General features: G+C 40.7%; 1 protein-coding gene across 4 annotated transcripts in view; it reads left to right on the forward strand.

Annotated features, from left to right (window-relative positions):
• The first annotated feature begins 346 nt into the window (after positions 1-346).
• ADGRB3 (adhesion G protein-coupled receptor B3) overlaps positions 347-20,899 on the forward strand; it is a 733,084-nt gene continuing 712,531 nt past the window's right edge. For 2 of the 4 annotated variants that reach the window (XM_059730825.1, XM_059730832.1), the window contains exons 1-2: positions 348-1,238; positions 4,085-4,853. In XM_059730825.1, coding sequence (XP_059586808.1) covers positions 4,100-4,853 — 754 coding nt within the window. In that variant the 5' untranslated portion in view covers positions 348-1,238; positions 4,085-4,099. Of the gene's footprint in view, positions 1,239-1,410; positions 1,491-4,084; positions 4,854-20,899 lie in introns of those variants that run through there. The other 2 variants (XM_059730831.1, XM_059730829.1) reach the window with 2 other exon arrangements.

Below are 20,899 nucleotides of genomic sequence, written 5' to 3' on the forward strand. Positions count from 1 at the left end.
GAGCACCGCTATCGCTGCAGGCGAAGGCAGGCGGCCCTTTGAAAGCGGAGAGCTGTGTTTTCCCTCGGAGCGCTACATCCCTTCATCTGCATGGCGGTGGGGATCTGAGAGCCCCGGGGGCCTGCGGGGGGATTCCGCTTTAAAAGAAAAGGAAAAAACAAACAAACCCCAAAAACCAAGAGGAAGGAGATCAAGTGCTGGATTTATTCTTCCCCCCCTCCTTGATCTGCCTGTTTCCCAGGCTGCAAGTTTCTCCCCAGTCGGTCCCAGCCAGCCCCAGCGGTGGGAACTGAGGCTGGAAGAACCTCCCAGACGCAGAAAAATAACGTTTTGGGGACGTGCTTGGGTTTGACTAGCCGTGACGTGCGCAACGCAACCGCGGGCCGCCCGCTGGAGCCGAGAGGCTCCCTCTCTCCCTCCCTTACACACTCACACACACACACACACTCACACACACACGCACAGCGGAGGCAGAGGGGGAGCCGCGCGCACAGGCGCACACTGGAGCGCACTCCCACACACGCGCACACACACACACACACACGCCCGCGCGCTCCCTCGCTCTCCACCGCGCGCGCACAGCTCCACTATCTCCCTTCCTGTCCTCCCTCCTCGCTCAGCATTCAAACAGCTTGCCGACATAATCAGCCAAGGATTTCTTTTCTTTTCTTTTTTCCTTTCCCTTTTTTGCCCCCCCCCCCCCAACCGCTGTCCACCCATCGGCACCTGAGGGGGAGGAGGAGAGGAAGAAGTATATCCAGATAAAGAATAACCAAACCAAACAACAACAACCCAACAACCCCCTCCACCAATCTGCATTAGGGCAGTAGTTGCGCTCCTGGCTCCCGGCTCGCCTGGCATCGCTGCCCGCCGCCTGCTCGTGTTCAGACTTTGTTTCAAGTGTATTCAATTTTCTTCGTCCTCCGCCAGTCCCGTTTTGCCCCCTCCTGCGGTGCCGGGGCTGGGGCTTTTCCTGTCCCTCCGTGTGCTTGGATGTAGCGAAACCAGAGGCGAAGCTGCTCCGGGCGTGCAAGGGGGCTTCTCTCTGCCTTTATTATTATTATTTTTTTTTTTTTTGCCTTTTATTTTTTCTTCCGATCTTGGTTTTGAACCTAAGCCGGGGAAAATGGGAATCCGTGCTGCCGACAGAAGGGGCATCTCTCCAGCACTGGTGTTGGGAAGCGTGCTTGTGGCGCTAGTGGTTTAGAGAAAGAGCCTGCCAGCTTTCGGAGTGGAAGGTAAGGGTGTCCGGGGGCATCTCTGCCTCTCCCCTTTCCAGGGATGATGTGAGTGGAGAGCTTGGAGCTGGGGCTGGCGGGGAGGAGGCGGCGGCGGAGGAGGACAGGCTGTTGCTGAAGCTCCAGACAGCGCTGCGCGGCTCTGCGCTGCCTGCCTGGTCCGAGCCCGCGGTTGAAAAGTTAAGAGAAGTCTGGGTGGCGGCAGGGCTGCTTCCCCGGGAGTCGTTTCCAGCGAGACCAAGAAAACCTGAGGTTTGTTCATGATTGGGGTAATTTTCTGGGAAAGGGGTGGGGTGGAGGGGAATCTTAGGTTAATAGGAAGTTAAAATAAGGGAAGTCAGTGGATCTTCTGTTGGGTGAAAAATAAGTGGAGTGATGGCGCCGTCTATGTTCGGCTAAACTACAGTGTCACCTAGAAAATCAGTTTGGGGAATATCCAAACTAAACGCCCGTTTGCTTTTCAGCTAAAGAGATTTCTCCCCAAACGGGCAACCTTAAACCTCGGTGGCCGCACTTGCAAACAGCTCCCCCCCCCCCCCCCTTCCCCAGGAAAGAAAGATCTTTTTTAATCCGAGTGCCTAATCGGTTCAACGAGTGTATTTAGCAGTATTGTAGGCTAAATGAAATGCTGCCGGCGCGTTACATGCATCTGTAGAAATTGAGAGAGGCTGGGGGGGGGGGGGGGGGGCGGCTTAAAATCATTTTCTGTCTCGGTAGTCTTCTTGGACCAACGCTCAGCTGAAATGATGGCTATTTGACTAGGTTCCCCCGTAGAAAGCAGGCTGGCACTGCAGACGTCTTTATTTTTTTTTCCACCCAGCATAGGTGGGAAAGAAGAGGAGGGCTTTTATTTTAAAATAAATGACCAAATAACCCCTTCCCTCCTCGCTTCCCCTCCCCTTCGCTTCTCGGATTATAACATGAATCCTTTTTCATGGGTGGAATCCGAATTTAGACACTTATTGTCACCCTGGCTTTCAACGCCTCCACCATCCTGAATAGCGCTGCGTAGAGCTGCATTGCCTGAGAAGTGCTCCAGCAAAGAGGAAATTGTATCTAGAATTGCCTCTGAGTTTCTATTTTTCCCGTCTTTAAACGTTTCCTCGACCCGATTTCGAGGCAGAGGACCCGGCTCTTTGCTGAGAGATGCGATCTGGAAAGGCAAAATCCAATGGTTTGGGTAGATCCGTCGGCAGCTCGGTTTTTTGTTTTGTTTTTTGTTTGTTTGTTTCCGGGGGGGGATGTTGTTTTTAAACTGCAGTTATAAAAAGGGTTGGAGTTGGTGCTGCTTTGCCCATCTCAAGATTTAGAGTTGGGATTATGTCTGGGAAATACACGATTCTCTGCAAAGGAATTTAATCCCAGATGAGTTGAGCGTTATGCAATAGCCGGAGCCGAAGGGTGCCTTGCCATTTGGAGGGGGGATGAAAAGCCAAGCAAAGACAGACGTCCAAACTCAGTAACTGTGTCTGGGTCTGTCTCTGTCTCTGCTTCCAGAGCAACCGTCGAGGAGGCTGCAGTCTAAAGAGTTTCTAGATTAACTTGGCATCACTTTTGTCTGCTCACACTTGTAAACAGCGGAAAGCTACTCAGTTGTAAGAGATTAGCAACTTCTTAAAGCTGAAAACGTTCTCAAATTTAATTTTTTTGGATAACATTACAGAGGTAAATATAACCAAGGTTCACTTTATTGTCCTAGGCCCCTGTTAAAGCAGAGCATGTGGAGGCTGTAACTGTGGAGGGGGTGCACGAAGAGCTTTATTTGGAGATGCTAGCACAGAAAATGACATCTGCCTTTCATCGCTCAGGTGCACATCTGCAAAGTACAGCAGATAACCCCACTGAACAAAATAGTTATCATCAAAGGGCAGCTAAGAAACTCAGTCCAGTTACAGAGATCCTTGCGTAGCAAGGCTCACTCCATACTGTCCTTGGCTATCGATGCTAATATACTGATCCACTTGATATATCCCCGGAGGTTATATCACACTTAAATGATTGTCTAAAATGCTGGGTCTCAGTGTCAGTGTCAGACAGCCACTAGTTCCATCTAACTACCTAGATGCCTTTCCCAGATACCAGTTTCAAGATTTTATTAACACATATTAATCTTAGTTATTTCCTCCCAGGATTTTCTTTTTATAGAGACCTCTATATACCAGGTGGCCATTGCAAAGGCATGTAGACATATGGGAGATAATGTTCCATCGGTAGCAAATAATAATTTGTGCATTTTTAAAATTATGGTTGTAATTCATCACAATTACTTCTCAGATTTAATAGAAACAATGATATGTAACAACAGATGTTACCGGCTTTACTGATCTGGTCTAGAGAGATTATCTGCGTGTACATTCACACACACATACTATATATGCAAATATATGCATATATATATTTGCACACACACACATATATATATATATATATATAGTGCACACTCTATAGATATAGTACATTTATACATGTATTGACTTAAAAATGAATACCCCTTCTCTTAGTCTATGGGATAAAACCCCCTGGGTTTTATCTACATTGAAGAGTTCCGGATTACGCCAAGATGAATACGTGATAGATAAGTGAGGGCATTCCTATTAATAATCTAATAAATGTTATTTTTTTAATTTGAATTTAGGGAATTTGACTGTTGTGATGGCCACGTGATGGCGCTGTTCACACAGCATCAAACAATTTCCTTGCGTTATAAAATAAAAATTACCTGCCCTTCTTTTTTAAAAGGGCTCTAACTGGAATCTTGAAAACAGCTGGCTGGACTATTGGAAGGAGTTTGGTTTTCAATGCGTGAAGGATTCTACTTGCATTTTATTTCATTTCATTTCCTGCAGGCCAAATGACATAGGATGAAGGCTGTTCGTAATTTGCTGATTTATATATTTTCCACCTATCTACTGGTTATGTTTGGATTTAATGCTGCCCAAGACTTCTGGTGTTCCACGCTGGTGAAGGGGGTCATTTATGGATCGTATTCTGTAAGTGAGATGTTTCCTAAAAACTTTACAAACTGCACTTGGACGCTGGAAAATCCAGATCCGACCAAATATAGCATTTACCTGAAATTTTCCAAAAAAGACTTCAGCTGCTCCAACTTTTCCCTCTTGGCTTATCAGTTCGATCATTTTTCTCATGAGAAAATAAAGGATCTTTTAAAAAATAACCACTCTATAATGCAGCTCTGCGATTCCAAGAATGCTTTTGTATTTCTGCAATATGATAAGAATTTCATTCAGATCCGCCGAGTTTATCCCATCGATTTCCCAGGATTACACAAAAAGGAAGACGACCAAAAATCCTTCTTTGAGTTTTTGGTGTTGAACAAGGTGAGCCCGAGCCAGTTTGGTTGCCACGTATTATGCACTTGGCTGGAGAGCTGCTTGAAATCCGAGAACGGGAGAACCGAGTCCTGTGGGATCATGTATACAAAATGCACCTGCCCTCAGCATTTGGGAGAATGGGGAATAGACGACCAGTCCCTGGTGTTGCTCAATAACGTGGTGCTGCCCCTTAACGAGCAGACCGAGGGCTGCCTGACCCAGGAGCTGCAAACCACCCAGGTCTGCAACCTCAGCAGAGAAGTTAAGCGGCCACCCAAAGAAGGTAGGTGCTGCTGCTGGGGTGTCCGGGTCCCATTGCCACCCCAGCCCTCCCCTCTCCCTGGTACTTCACCTCCTGGCTCGCACCCCACGCATCTCACAGGGGGGCTGATCGCCTTCAAACCGCAAGGCACTGCAGCCCCCCAAGACATGTCCCCGGCCGGGGAAAGGTGGGGGGTCAGAGCTCCGAGGGACGCCCGGGATGTGAAGCCCCGTTGCTTCAGTGGGGATGCGAAGCTCTGGCAGCTCTCACAGGGCGATGGTGACAGGTTGGGAGCCAAGTCATTAGCTCTTTTTTTTTTTTCCCCTTCTTTCCTCGTCGGCATCGCAACCACACGCTTTCTCCCTTGGATGAGCCCAGGGGGGAGCCGCAGGCCGGGCCCCCCAGTCCTCAGTCCGGCCAGGCTCCGAAGTCGGCGGCTCCCCCCGGGCTGGCCCGGGCGCGGGTCGGCACGTGCTTGGCCGGGGGCCGAGGCGGGAGCGCGGGTACCACGCCGTGGCCCTCGGGAGGGGAGCGGGGAGGTGGGGGCGCACGGGTGAGCTGCCGAGGGCTGAGCAGAGCCAGCTCCCTGGCGAGGGGGGGGACGACGCTGCTGCCCGCCAGGCCCCTGCATCTTTGATGCAGAAAATGTCCTCTCTCCCCCTCGCTTCCTACGCGGCCACAAAGCTCCCTGTCTCCGGGAAGGCCGAGCCAAGCTCCCAGCCCCCCCTCATAGAAGTTGCCTTTGTGGAGGACTGTAACATTGGCACGTTGTTAGGGGAGGATTTTCTTTAAGGGCAGCCAAGCCGGAGCGGGGAGGGAGAGGAAAAGCTGAACTTGCTGAACCGGAGGCGCTGCCAAGGGCAGGGGGGGGCCGTGCAAACGGGTCCAGAGCCGGGACCGAGCGCAACAACGTGCTCGTCGATGCCCGGCCTGCCCGAGCCTCGTCAACATCCCCGACTAGCCCTAGCCTGGCAGGACTTCCCATTTCAAGCTTAATTAGTGTCCCTTGGAAGGAGCCCCCCTCCCTAAACTGTGAAGCTGGCTGTTAGGACAATTAAGCAGCAGAGAAAGCGTCTCGGTTTCTGTGTTGGCGGAGACTGAGGGGCTCCATTAATATTTCAAGGCAGTAACTGTTGGAAGGAAGCGGGCTTGTTCCCGGCCCGGCTGGGGAAAGGGAAACAAACCCCCAGCAGCCGCCGCAGCCCCAGGTGCTCCAGCCCTGCCTGCCTTATCATCTGCTTTACAGGGGCTGCCAGCTTCTTGTGTGAGGGGGAGAAGTTGAATGGCAGGCACAGCAAATATAGCTCGGCTTTCTTTTTGTTACAAGGATTCAAAAAAAAAAAAAAAAAAAAAAAAAAAAAAAAAAAGCAACCCAAAAACCCCTCACTTAAATTTCCCTGGGCAAAGAAACCACCCCCTCCCCCAAACAGCCTTCGTGGGATTAAGGCTGCCTACATTTCAATAGACCTGAAAAAGCCAACTCTCAAGTGAGCTGGGAAGACCTGTTTTAAAGCTGCTTAAATGTTTTCTCAGGTTGTGTTTTTTCCTGGACAAAACCTCAGGCTTCTGGACAGATTCAATAAGCTGCATGAAGGGGCTGTGCAAGGCAGAGTGTTTGTGGTGTCATTCCTCAGCTGCTGCATTTTGCAAGTGATTAAATTTTAATTGTAACAGAGATGACACTTCCCTGGCTATAATTTTAGCACGAGAGCGTCCGGGCACTGCTGCATTTATGGATTAAATGGGAAATGTGAGCCCAGAGATGGCAGCTCTTGTGTTTGCAGAACCTCTCTAGTTTTATTTTTTCCCCCTCACAAAATAAGCTGAACACCACAGCAGGCAGTGAAAACCTGCTTCTAAAAATGTTTAGTGGAATGAAGAGCTGTAACTAATTTTTATTTCTGTATGTCAAATCTGAATGCTCCAGAATAAGCCACAAATGCATTTCACTTTTAATTCTAGTCATATCTTATTTTAATACTGTCCCAACTTAACTCTGTTTTTTCAGGGTCACGGTAGAAAGCCAAACTGCATTATTGTAAAGGGAAAACTGGTTTGCAGATGGAGAAATAGCCTTCAGGTCTTTTTTTCAGTGTAGGTAGCAGTTTGGTTTGCTTTATGCTGTTGGGAGTTTTTAACAAAATAATAGAATTGTTTCAACGTTTTAATTGTGTTGTTTTTTCTGCCTTTGGATTTTATTCATGGCATGGTTAGCTTAAAGGTAGAAATATTTTGTCAAGCATAAAATTAAGGCCTGGAGGTAACTTTCAAATAACAATTAATTTGTTTCCCGTTTAGTTTAAAGTATTATTTTACCTGGTTTTCACAAAAAGAAAACACAAGAGAAATATGGTTGAATGTTTCTTACATATAAGCCTATAAATAGAATTTAAAGCTCAGAAGTAGTATCAGTAACTTACACTTAAGCCTATGGGAATGGTATCTTTATGTAAAGTAGCAATTTATAGGACATTTGAACCCTCTGGCATTTATTTAAGGTTTAAAAATATATTTCTAGCATAAGCATTATGAATTTTGTCACTTGCATCTGAAAACATTATTACACAAGATGCAAAGTGTATTTCTGCAGGTGATCTGTTTCAAGTTAAACCAGGACAGTCGAAAAATAATGCATATCCAACAGTAAAGAAAAAGGGGAACATTGCTGTTTGCAGTAGTGTTCGTACAAGTACAAACACAAGTTTTGTTAGCATAGCTTGTCATTTCATGGGAAATGAGGGTGTTCAGCAATTTGTGGGAGGAGCTGAGAGCCTTGTAGGAACATATTTTAAACCACATAGTCTTCTTTCAAGCTTTTTAGTAGTATTGAAATTTCAGTGAGGACAATGGGAGAGATTGACAAAGGCTGGACAATCTCTTGCAAGGTCCTCTCTAGTATCTTTGACTAACTTTAACTGCTTTCTGTTGGGCAGGTGAAGTCTTGATTGCCTTTGGGGAATTGTCCCTTATGACTTCAGCTTAGAACTGCATTGTAGGATAGTTAGGACTATTGTCATTCCTTCTTTTTTGCCTCTCAAGTTTTTCACTTTTCACGTGTTAAAGGTTAATCAGCATTTTCCCTCAGAAATTGTTGCATTTTATAACATGCTTGACAGCTACACAGTTGGTGTTTTTGCTTCCCAACATGATACAGAATGTTGAACAATAGGAGGAACTAGCTTAAGCAAGAAGGCTGGATCTGTTTTTCTCCAAATAAAACGATTTTGGAAATAGATAGTATAAGTAGCAGTTCTTCATTAGATGAATCACTGATGTTATAAATCAAGGGAACAATAATAACGGTCACTTTTATTGATATATATCCACTGTATCTGAAGTTAGCTTGTCACAGTCAGACAATCAGGCTTTTCCTTCAGCATTTCTTCTGAGATATTTAGATGTGACAGATCATTAGTAAATTTGTTCTATAGAACAGTCACTCATTGGCAGAAAGCTAAGTGGATGGCCCAATAGGGTTTCTCTTCTTCATCTTCAGTGCTACACATGCAGTCATCATATACAATGTTTATTCAGCCAGTATAGACCCAGTTCCACTATGTTTATGCACATTAGAAAGTACCCAGAAAAACTGAATAGGAATAATTTTGGTGGCTGGGAGTGGCAGGGTCAGGGCTATATATTATTTTCATAGATATTCCAAGGTGTAATACGACTTATGAAGACATTGACTAACGTGTGGAATCTTATTCTACATTCTTGTCTCGTTTTAAAAAAATGTCTTCAGCACACCACTACCCTAGAAAAACCACAGGTATGTGTTGTTCTTTTCCATAGTAATTCTATTTGAGAATGGTAGGGATGGGAAATTCAAATTAATTAGATCACAGCATCTGGAAATCCATGGTTGCCCTTTGGCTTGACCTTGCATTACTTGCTCACCCAGCATGAAATGACTTCAGTGGGATTTTTCAGTACACAAGGACTGTTCTTGATACAAATTCCAGCAATATGCATGGGTACTGACATCTGAGTACTAAAAGGCTAGCTCTTTACTGATTCCAGACATAAAGTACATAAGATGGGTAAGCTTACTGTAACACACTTCTGTTATAATCAATCATTTATTATGCACTATTCAGAAATAGAAAATGAGTTTGCAAAGTATTTGTAAAAATTATATAATATATTTGTATACTGCTCCATTTATGTCTAAATTTTATGCCCATATTTTAAAAAGCAATTAGGGTATAATACATATCCAGGGTCAAATTTTCCTGGAGACCAATTTGTGACAGAGTATCCTACAAGAAGCTTAAGCTAAAAACCACACAGCAGTAATATATTATAATATATCTTCATCAAAGGATTTAGATTATTATACTATGCAGATGACATGGGGGAGATGTGTTTATGCAAGGTTTAAGAACACAGGATAGAGTATAATAGCTTCTGCTAGAATATGCAGTATTTAATGTACAACTAGTACTCCAGCCTAGTGCAAAAAATAAAAGAACTGCAATAATTAGATCTGTCCTCCAAAGCACGGAGTCAGCATAAAGAAGTATTTAGAAGGCTTTTATAGAAAAACAATGTTCCTGTCCTTATGGGTTCAATAGTTTATCCATGACCTGAGAATTCAGTCAGAGAAGGGAAGATGAGCATGGATGGAGCAATAAGCTTTTTATCTATGTATGGGTAGCTTTTAGAAGAAAAAAACTGCCACTTTGTCATACCTTTACAGCTTACTAAAATGTTGTAGATATAAGACATTCTAAGACAGGCTTGGAACGCTGTTGTTCTCAAGTAGTGTGAGCTCATCCAGAGTCTAAAATACAAAAAGCACTTTCATGATATATAGTGAGTATTGTTTTTGCTAAAATGGCTGTGGTTAATAGGATCATGGTTACTTTTTTCCATAATTTATTACAGCTTTATTTTTCTACTCAATGGGCGCATCTGTATGTGGAATTAATACCATTCAATAAACTACAGTGCTTATCACACAAGAGTCTATTGCTTCTGAGCACATGATTACATGAGAGTCCAGGATCGCAGCACATTGAGCCAGGTAAGAGCAGCACCAGGTGGCAGGGGCCTCCAGGGTTCAACATGCCAGCCTGGGCTGCTTCTCCGCACCCCGGCTCAACGTGCTGTGGAAGGGCTGACGGGCAGGAGGGTGCTTCAGTGTGGGGCTAGTTGGCAGGCCCCAGCCAGCTGCGGCAGTGTCTACACATGTGCTGCTGTGGAGTTTTTTACTCTGAAACAGTATAGTACTGGTAAATACAAGTTAAATTAGTTTTTAACAAATTAATTAGTTTTTATTCCAGTCTAACAGGGGCGCACGTGTAGATGTGCAGTGTTTATTGTGCATCTAATTAATCTACTGCACAGTAAACTCATGTACACATCACCTGCTATGACTGATTCAAAGTCCACTGAAGCTGATTCAAAGGCTTATATTGTATTGACTTTGAAGGGCTTTGGATCTGGCACCTACTTGAGCCATTCTGTTGGTAAATGATGAACCCCTTAAATTCTTGGAATGTTTAAAGCATGTTTGTGCCTCTTAACTCTCAAGTTCGGACACAGTGTAGAGCCATGAAAGTTTGATTTTAGATATTCTTTGAAGTAAACGATGCACTGTAGGAAAACATTTAATGATTAGATTCTGTTATAATCAATAGCCCCTACCCTTGTTTTCAAGCATAATATACTCTTATTGCTAATGATTGTACTTTAGTTTGTGGTGTTATTGATCATTTTCACTGCTTTTATTTTAATAAGTTACAAAAACTTATTTCTTTTTTGGGGGGGGGGGGTTAAAGTAACCAGAGTTTATGCATAAAAATTCAGTTATGCTTTTCTTCAGTGATTGACTTAAGTGGACTTTGGAACAGCCCCTGAATCCATATCAGAGAAAAAGCTTACATGACTATTAATTACTTGTACTTAAGCTGGAATACCGTTTTCTGTGATATCAGAGATAGAGGCTTTTGGCCCATTGTTTTTGGTGCAGATCAACTATCTTGCTTGGCTTACTATGCTCATGCTTTCACAAACAAATGAGCAGCGAACAGCTTCTTTGGGTAGAGTCATCCTGTTGAAGTCAATGTAGTTTCTGGAGTTTCAGTGGAAGAAGAATGTCTCCTGTACTGTAGCATAAGGATAACTAGTCTTTTAATAAGATACTTAACTGTAGAATGTGTGATTCAAGTAAAACCATACAGTGCAAGCTTGCCTACCACATCACAAGAACCTCAATAGTGATCTTTTTATTTGACGTTGAAACCCCAGGATGTACACAAGCAGATGAAGAATCTGCCCTAACCCAAGAAGATGCCTATCTATAGGACAGGCAAAAACACTTGAAAGGGAGACAGAGTGGCAAAACTTGCCAAGGATCTCAGTCTCTTAAGATATCCATCAGATGATATTGCCTCTTCCACACAGTCAACTGATTGATCGACTAACTCCTTAACTATATGCCCAATCAGATTGGATTTGTAAATGTTCATATTTTGAGTTTTTGAGCTGTCATTAAAGACAACTGGGATTCTGTTTACTGAGAACTTGAAGATATGAGATCCCAATAATATTTTATTGAATTGTCTTTATATGATAATGTATATAATGAATTTTCTATTATTATATATTAATTCACTGAATTATTTTTAACATGTTTTCCATAGTTATTCTGAAATAAAATCTCATCTTGAAGTCTGTCAGATTGCAGTTTTGTTTAGTTTTTAATCTGCAAAAGCATAGATCTATTTTACATATCAATATACAAAGGGCAATTTGTTCAGAGAAGAAGAAATACTTTCTTCTTGGCGAATTAATTTTATGAAGTTTATTCAATCATATTATGAGCTTTATCAAAGGATTCAAACACAGTTGTTGTGGTTCTTGAAATCTCAAATTGAAGTTTAGCTGTTCATCTATAAATATACAATAATTATAGTAAAACAAAGGTCACTGCAGAATTCCTGAGAGCATGATTTGTGTTCATTATTAACAAGAAATATAAAATGCACTCTATAATAAAGTTGAACATGAGGTAAAATACAAATTTACAAATTATGCATAATTTATGAATATTTCAGTGTCTGAACTGTTTTAGATGCTAGTTAATGCTCAAGGGAAAAGAAAATAGGATTTTTGGGGTTGTTTCCAGTTTCTTTAATCTGCTAAGGGAGTTATAAAAAAAAGTTCACTTTGATGGGCTAACCCATCATTAGAATTAATAAATATAGTTTCTAATAAGCAATGTATATGACTGGGTTTGATATTTGAGTTGGAGGGGGCTAATATTTTAGTTCCTATTTGAGGCAGATTCCCATTATTAGCTATAGAATTTGGCTTAAATAAGTATGGTATAATTTATTTGAGAAAGCATATTGTAATGACAATAGCTTTGCCAGCAGCATGACTTGATGGTTTTGAGTTGAATCTGTAACCTTCTAACTCAAACTTTTTCTAGGATTCATTTTGGAAACTTTGATATTTAAATGAAAGTGCTACAACTCAAAGGTAGCCATTCTGCTTTTCCTCCTCCCACCAAAAGCTGGTAAATACTGTAATTCCCATTATGTTGTCTTTCAGTGTCCCCCTTCTTATTCTTGTAGAGATATAATCCAGAAGTGAAGGTTGAAAAACAAATGGCACAAATAGCATAATTGAAATCTATCGATTTCTTTGATAATGTATACTGATGACTTTTGGAAGTAAGCTGTGTTTAGTAGCAGTTTTAAATTTATTTTGTAAATTTTTCTTTGAAACATCAAAAACACAGTATTGAGTATAAGCTTTGATTTTTTTTCATGAAGGTTTGATGGAAAATGAAATTATTCAAAAAGAAAAGTTATCAAAATCATCCATTTTAGCAATATTTAAGTAGCATGCTTCACTTTTTTGCATCCATTTTCAATAATTTTAAAAAGTTTGAAATCTGTCTTTAGCCCACATTGTTCCTTTTGTACTGATTTACCCAGCTACCAGTTATATCAAGATAGTATTTTGTAAGTAGAACAGCTTTTAATGTTTCAGTCATGACTGAATATTTGTGCGCTAATCTAAACCTGTTGATTTTGAAAGGCAATCTACTTTAGAGAGCTGCTCTCACATTTTCCCCCAGAAGTCAGTGATAACATTTTCACTAATCAAATATCACTTTACTTTCAAAGATGGATGTCTGACTTAGTAAAAAGATGAACAGACTGAGAACTCCCTTCTTCTACCTGTGGTTAGAATTCAGTGTAATACCCCAAATATTATTCAGTCCTGCTTTATGCCACTGTTTTTGCTTTATGCTGTTGAGAATTTTTGACTAAGGTTATAATACTCAATATTGCTGACTACGGTCATAATACTCCATTTAGGGAGTTATCAGGAAACAGCTGCTCAACAGGCCATGTCCAGACAAACATGGCTGTGCCACATCTGTGGCACCACATACCGCATGTTCAGCTGTTCCCTGCATTGCAGGGTAGTAGCATGGGGGATGGGGTGTTTTGACCCTAGGATATCCCAGGGTCGAAAGAGCCAAGGTAAAAAAAAAGTGGAGCAACCCATGTGGAAGAAGAGTGTACCACCCAAAACTGGAGCCTGGCCAGCTGGAGCCACACTCCAGCTGCTGGCCAGGCTCTGAGTGGTGGGACTGCTGCTGCTGCAGCCCCAGGAGGCCTCCAGGAACCCAGGTGAGGGTTCTGGGGCCAGGCCAGAGCTAGCCCTACCTCTCCTACCTCACCCGAAGTAACCTACCGCATGGCAGAGTGCACGTGGCACAGGTGTTCCCCTAGGGACAAGCAGAAGCAGCACAAGGTATGCAGCTGCTTCTTGTCCCCTGGGAAACAAAGGTCCATGCTCATATAGATGTGACCACAGTTTAGTGCCATGTTTCACACAAGAATCAGAATTGCTTTCCCAAATGACTCTCAAATGACTAAATCAGCTTTGGTCTTTTGCTGTCAGTAACCCTCCTCTCCCAAAACTAGGGGCATGATCCATAAGCCCTACTCATTCATATTCTATTGCTGACCAGTAAGGAGTTGTGCAAGCTACTGTGATAGTGTGCATCAAAGTGTTCTTCTGTGGTTGGTGTATAAAGCAGTTAGCAATTGTTCCAGTAAAATCTAAGCTAGGAATTTAAAATTCAGGGGCTTCAAACCCTGATATTGGAGGGAAAGGACATTGGAGGGAAAGATGATTCTCTTGTATATAATGCCCATAATGAAAAGACCTTTTCCAAGTAGGCTTTGCACTTATAAGTTACAATATTGTGCAAAATGATAGGGTGAACCATCAAAATATATTCTACATTTCAGTCAGCTCTTGTCTCTTACTGGCCAGTGCATGTCTTAAGCAACACCTCTCATTTTGTGATCCTGTTCTTTAACTTTACCTGTAAAAAATCATATTTTCACCCCATTGATTCAGTTCCTGGAACTGGGTAGATCAGTGCTTTTCAACCAGGGTCTTGGGGGACCCTGTGGGGTGCTGTGAGATCTTTTGAAGGGCGCTACGAGGCATGAGGAGATAAATGCAGACTTAGGCTCATCCCTGCCTGCTGCTGCCCTACTCCAACTGCCTGGCCCTTCTGGAGAGGTAAGCACTATAATAAATTAGTTTTTGAAATGGGCTGCTGCTCAATTCATATGAGTCATGGATGAGTGCCTTGAATCTAACAAAGGATGGTTCGACTCTAAAAAAGTTGAGAACCACCAGATTAGTTGGTGACCAGCAAACTTGCAGGTGATCCATAATGATATGTGTAAAGATTGATAGGTGTGCTTCATACTCAGGGGTAGAGAATCTAAATGAAGAAGGCCAACAGGAAGCTGGCTCTCAAACAAGACATTCAGTAGCTCTGTGGGTCCTAGCCCATTGCTACCCTACCTTTTACACTTTACTCCTTGGTCATGGCCACGCAAAATAAAAATGTTAAAACTGAGTTTGTTGGGAAAAACAAACCATGTCCATTGTGCATTACTTGCTCAGTATTGTTGCACATGGCCTGACCATGCTTGGGGCCCACTACTGTATATTAAAATACGATAAGCAGAGCAAAGCAGTATTACAACAATAAGTCATTCTTTATGATTATAATAGGATAGTAAATTCAGAAAACCAAAACATAAATGTTTTGTTTGGCTGAAATTATCTGGAAAAATGGCAAAAATGGAGAACTATAAACATATAACATATATGTTATATATTTGCTAGAGTTTCGTTTTAAGAATAAGCAATCAGGTTAAGTGGAGCAAAAGATCATTTTGAAATATTTCACCACATCATGCAGATTATTCATTTATATGTTTTATATAGCAGGTTAAATGGACATTGTGTCCATTTATTTGGTTCTAGAATTTAGATATGCTGTAACAGATGCTAAGGATTAGTCATCTGTTCTTCTGCAGGATGGGTAGTAGAAGAGAAACTTTGAACTTCCTGGATAGCTCCTAATCCTTTACAATACAATATCTAATATTTTAAGTAGTATAAAACCCTGACATTTAGGATACTTTAATATATCTGACTAGTCTAATTTTACAGTATAATTTATAATTTCTTCTCCTTTTTTATTTCTTCCCAATTAATTAGCTAATTATCCTTTCCCTCTGTTCCTACACAAGTGACTTTATACTGTAGGCGTGTCTACACACTGCCCTATGACGACGTAGTAATGCATTGCGTTGCCATATGGCATGTTATGGCGCTGTAGTCGGCGATCATGTGTCTCTACACGCGATTGTCGGCTATGTCGCTGTTGCAGCGCACTCCCTGGGTATAGTGTACCGCTATGGCAAAGTAGTGGCAAAATCTACTCGTGCGCTGTGTGCGCGGACCAGTAAACACCCCTACCGCACTGTGCTTTGGTATTTCCAAAAGGAAATACTAAAGCACGGTGCCGTAGCAATGTCACTGTACAGAGATGTGTAGCTGCGTTCTCTGTTCACCTAAAATCTACAGAGACTTGTTAGAGCAATTCCGTCTTATAAATCTTTCTCTGTTCTCTTCTCAAGAGCTAAGGTCTATGTAGAATTAATCAGCAAGAATGGCATTTTCAGTTTCTGTTGTCCATTTTTATTTCTGTTGAATATGTTCAGAAATTTTTGTGGCATTTATGACAGATTTCCTGGATTCTAAAAGCTTCTGTACTTTTTATTAGTTGAAGAAAACCCAATACTGAAAAATGGTTTATTGATTTATATTTGTCAAACACATTACAGTAGATCAATCTGGATAAAAAACTGGAGTCATTCAAGTTTTGGATAGCAATTACACATACTTCTGGAGGAATAGTCTTAACAATTCTGATTCTTTTGTGACTTTCATTTTGTGTAAATATATAAAGGCAAAAATGCAGTTGTGTGAGAAGTGGACAAAAAGGTATTAGAAGCTGCCACCATTAGTGAAGTGGTGAGATTTTCATGTGAATCAAGAGGGAGAGATTAAATTATAAAAGGCATTAAAGTTAAGTATGGGAGTGGGGCCACAAAGAGATTCACTGCTCAGAAAGGTATGCGCCAGAGGGATGATCAGAACAATGAGCTGTAATGAAAATGTCAGCACTAGCATTCAGAATAGACTGGAGGGCAGATAAGTAGGCAGCTGAGAAAAGCAAGTCATGTAACAATAAGTTAGAATGATCTGCTGAAATACTGTTCTGAAATATGGAGTTTATATAATCAGACTTGAAAATGTAAGTCAATATCTTTTCCTAACCCCAAGTATATATTGTCAAATAATGCTATGGTGTACTGTCAGCCACTGGTTAGTAAATTCTATCAGTATTTTCATTATGGAGCTCTCTTTTAATTTGGGTTTATAATTTGCCTATAAAATTTCACTCTGAAATGAATCTGCATTTAAAAAATCTCAGCCTAGCAAGGGTTTTCTGCATGAAATGTCAGTAAAATTGGTTTGGGCATATTTACTAGAAAGAGGGGAAAAAAGCTTTTGCTTGGTTTACTTGATGTTTTTATATGAGAGATTTAGAAATATATATTTTGTAATCCCTAAAGGTGTTATGTGCATGAGATGTCCAGGCAGGGGGTTATGTGCATGAGATGTCCGGGCAGGGGGTAATCCCTAAAGGTGTTATGTGCATGAGATGCCCAGGCAGGGGGTCGGACTTGAAGATCTACAAGGTCCCTTCCAGCCCTACTTCTATGACTTCTATGACTTCTATGTTGTGAGAGATTCCCAGATCTATTCATTATCATAACAATGATATGGATCTTCATAATGTATACTATCAGCCATTGGTTTACATAGCAGTATCAATATCAGGATGTTACATTTTTTAAATATTGTTTCAAGTTAGTCTTTTATTTTGTGGCCATTTAGGGCTTTGATACTTGCTGAAGAGGAAGGTAAGTGAGGCTATTTGGGTAGATGTGATATCTTTTATTAGACCAACTGAGTAGTTGGAAAAAAATTCTTTGCAGGCTTTTGGGCACAGTCACCCTTCTTCAGGCATAGGAAGTCTTTGCTGTTCTGAGGAATTCCTTTATCCAAAAGTGATTTTTCTGGGCAAACAAGGAAAGATTGTCATAATATTCCAGAGAGAGGTCTATCTGTTTCACAAATACTGAAAGTAGATGTATGACAGGACCCAGAGAAAAATATTGGGAGAGGTTTGCATGGGCCAGATGGGTTAATTCCCAAATCTTACTTTTCCTTCCACAATCCTGTGTTGTGAAGTGAAAGAGAGGCACTGTCTGGCACATCCTCTTTATCAGGAATTCTGCCATTACAGGACAGGATTCCCTCTGGCAGGCTGGTAAACATATCGGGGTGGGGGGAGGTTCAGGTTTTTTTTCTTTTTCTATTCCTTTCGGTAGATGAACATTACTTGTGGTGTTAATGATACTGGTGAACATATAATATATTAAGATGATGGCAGAATAACTTGAAGGATAGCCAAGCACTTTTTCATTCAGAACCCTAACCCTCAGGCTGTGGAGTGTATACCATCACATTGCTGGCAGTGACTCATACTTCTCTACTGGAAGTTGTCATACGGCCCTGGTAAGCTCACCTGGATGTTCCTCCACCACATTAGGCCCATGTGCTCTTAAGATGTCTTTGGTGTGAATAGGCTGCAGCATTTGTTCTTTCTTTAGCCCCTTCCTATACTTCCTGAGGACCCTTAATGTACATATAGGCTTGGTAAAGGTTTCATTACACCTCTGTATTTCTTGTGATACTTAATGCAGGCAAAACAATGAAATACATGTATGCATCTTACTGCCTCTGTTCCCTGACCACTCCTGAGTGTTTTTTCAGCTGAGGTGAGACTATAACTTCTCCAGATCAACAGACACTGCATTTGAGGTGGTTGTGATTGATCCAAATCAAAACCTGGGAGCCTTTCACACTCTGTAGTTTTTAAACTGGCACTATTCTGACTGGCCCTGCACACTGGGATCAGGTACCTGATGTAGTGTGCAGGCCCCACAGCTCCTCATGGGTCTGAGAATTTGGCACCTGGGGAACAGTGCCTCCACTCCCTCGTCATAAATTTCCAGACTCGTGGAGAGCCCCAAGTGCCAGATGATGTAGCTCCATGGACTGGATCTGGTCCATGAGCAAGGGGTTAAGCACCCTTGTCCCAGGATGTTGCCATCCTGTTTTTACAAGGTATTTTCCTTTGAGTAGGCACCATCAAGATTTAAAGACCTTTTGTGCCTGATCTAGGAGATCTGTGACACAGCCCTGGCAGCATGTGTGTCACTTTGCATATACTGGCAAATTCACTGATACTGCAATCATATAACCTCAACCTGAAAATATAACCTGTAGATAAAGAGATTTCCCAAATCATCATGGAAGTACCAGATGGATTCTGCTTAACCATAAGGCAAGGTAGATATGTACTATATAGACTAACTAAATAAGATACATATAGAAGATCATTTTTTAACTCACTTCAGATGTTATCTTATATAGTTAGTTACCCTGCTTTCTGCCTGTCTTGAAACTAACATAGCTGACAACTTTCTGCTTAATCACTCACGTATCCCATGTAAGGTTTTTTATGAGGGTTTTAGGAGGAGAGCTATCTTTTTGTGGTTATTTCTAGCTGAAGTATCTATCTGATCTGATAAAAAATCTATCTGATAATTTGTAATAGATTCGTATAATTTATCCGATATCAAAGGCAGCTTTAATATCATTGTAGGCCATTTGTATGCTTGAGTAGGTTGGATCTTAAAAAATGTATTTAGATACTTGTACTTTACTATGAGATATCATATTTTGTATCAGTTAAAAATATGAGATTCAATCGTATAATGTTCTTAATATCAGTTGTGAATATCTTCAATTCATTTTAAAGCGAGGGAGGTGAGGGATATTGGCACCTCATACAATTGAGTGACATTATTAAGTTGTGCATGGGAGAGGATCAGGTCCATCATATTTCTTCTATCTAAATTCCTTCAAAATTTTAAGGAAACCAAATAGCTTTACTGTACACAGGCTAAGTAATTAAAAATACAATATAATAATTATTTTAATGTATTAAAATATCAAAACTTTGCTTACTGTACATCATTTTAATTTCTTAGTGCAATTAATAAGCAGAAATTGTATACTTAAAAAAAAATTATTGACCAATCCTGTCTGTATTATGATACAGGGGATTTCGACTGACTTCAGTAGGGTTTGTGAATAAGTAAGGTAAGCAGTATTGTATCCTGTATTTGTGTTTTTGTTTTTGGATGACATAAAAATAAGAATAGCTATTAAAACTACATTTTTGTCACAAAGTTTATCATGAAATTGTCAGTAAAACTTCTGTCTGCTTTTGTACAGCAGCATACTTCATTCTTTCTGTAGGTTAATGAAATCCCAGTAGCAAAAGGAGACAAGTCTAGTTTTATCAGAATTTCATATGAACTATTGACGTATATTTTTACTAATAATTAATCTGCTAAGGTTAGTTATGTTTAATTGACTGTCTCAATTGAAATTCAGACTGTTATGATTAAGTTTTCTTTGGTGATTTTTAAAATCAAATTAGGTATAATCAACATGAAGAAATATTTTAGTTTATTAATACAAATCTGTAATAAGTCATTTAAACTTTAAAGAAGGGAGTTTAAGGTATAGTTGGATATATTATGGATAAATTAAAATGACATTTTGTTGAAATTATTTTCAGTAATACATTTATTTATTGCATATATTTATAATCACATTAAATCTAAATACAGACTATTGAATCTACTGTTACCCCAAATCATGATTATTTTGTTTTTGTAGATACCACGTTATCATAAACTATTGAGCTGAGTACCTTTTACTTTATGATTATGTTTAGGATTCTTTCTATACAACTTTATTTGTAATAACAGAATTGTTTATGTAGTTTCTGAGACTTTTAAAGGATTTAATCTACTTCAACTGAGGATTACAGAATATTAAATACTGTTAGGAAGAAGTAATTTATGTGGACTTGTTGTTACCTCCCTGCCAAAGAAACAGATGGACTGATGACCTTTCCAGGGTAGACTGTTAGATCTTTGTGGCTTTGATTGACATGCAGAGGAGAAGTGTTCAGAAACACTTTCAGTCTGTGCCATCTTATTAAATTCTTTTTCATTTATATAATTCATTTCAGTTTACACAATGAATATTATTTTACATTTATTAGTGCGTATATTCAAGAAAGCACAATGGTTTAAAGTTAATTTCTGTGCAATTTTCCTGACTGAAAGATTAATATGTCCTAGTGGGAGAGCATCATAGAAATGTAATAACATTAATTTAAGACTGCATTTATAGCAAGTTTGTAAGTAAATGTTAACCTCAACAATTTTAAGTTTAGTAATGTAAAGATGAAATCTATTTGTGTGAATAGATCCCCCATATATTTGAGTAGAACTTTTGGAATTATTTAGACTCCCTTTCCTTTGAATATTAGATTTGTTTTATAATTGTGGAGGGTTGTCTTCTGACCCTAATTCTTTGAATGCAGGTCATATTTAGTCAATAACTGGACCCATAATTGGAGCTATGTTCAAGTGTATATGGGCACCGATACATGTGATGGAGCTCTGCTCTGACATGTGCAAATTAACATGTGTGCGGGCCGGGCC

The sequence above is a fragment of the Alligator mississippiensis genome, chromosome 1 (genome assembly GCF_030867095.1).
Source record: "Alligator mississippiensis isolate rAllMis1 chromosome 1, rAllMis1, whole genome shotgun sequence".
NCBI classification, from domain to species: Eukaryota; Metazoa; Chordata; order Crocodylia; family Alligatoridae; genus Alligator; species Alligator mississippiensis.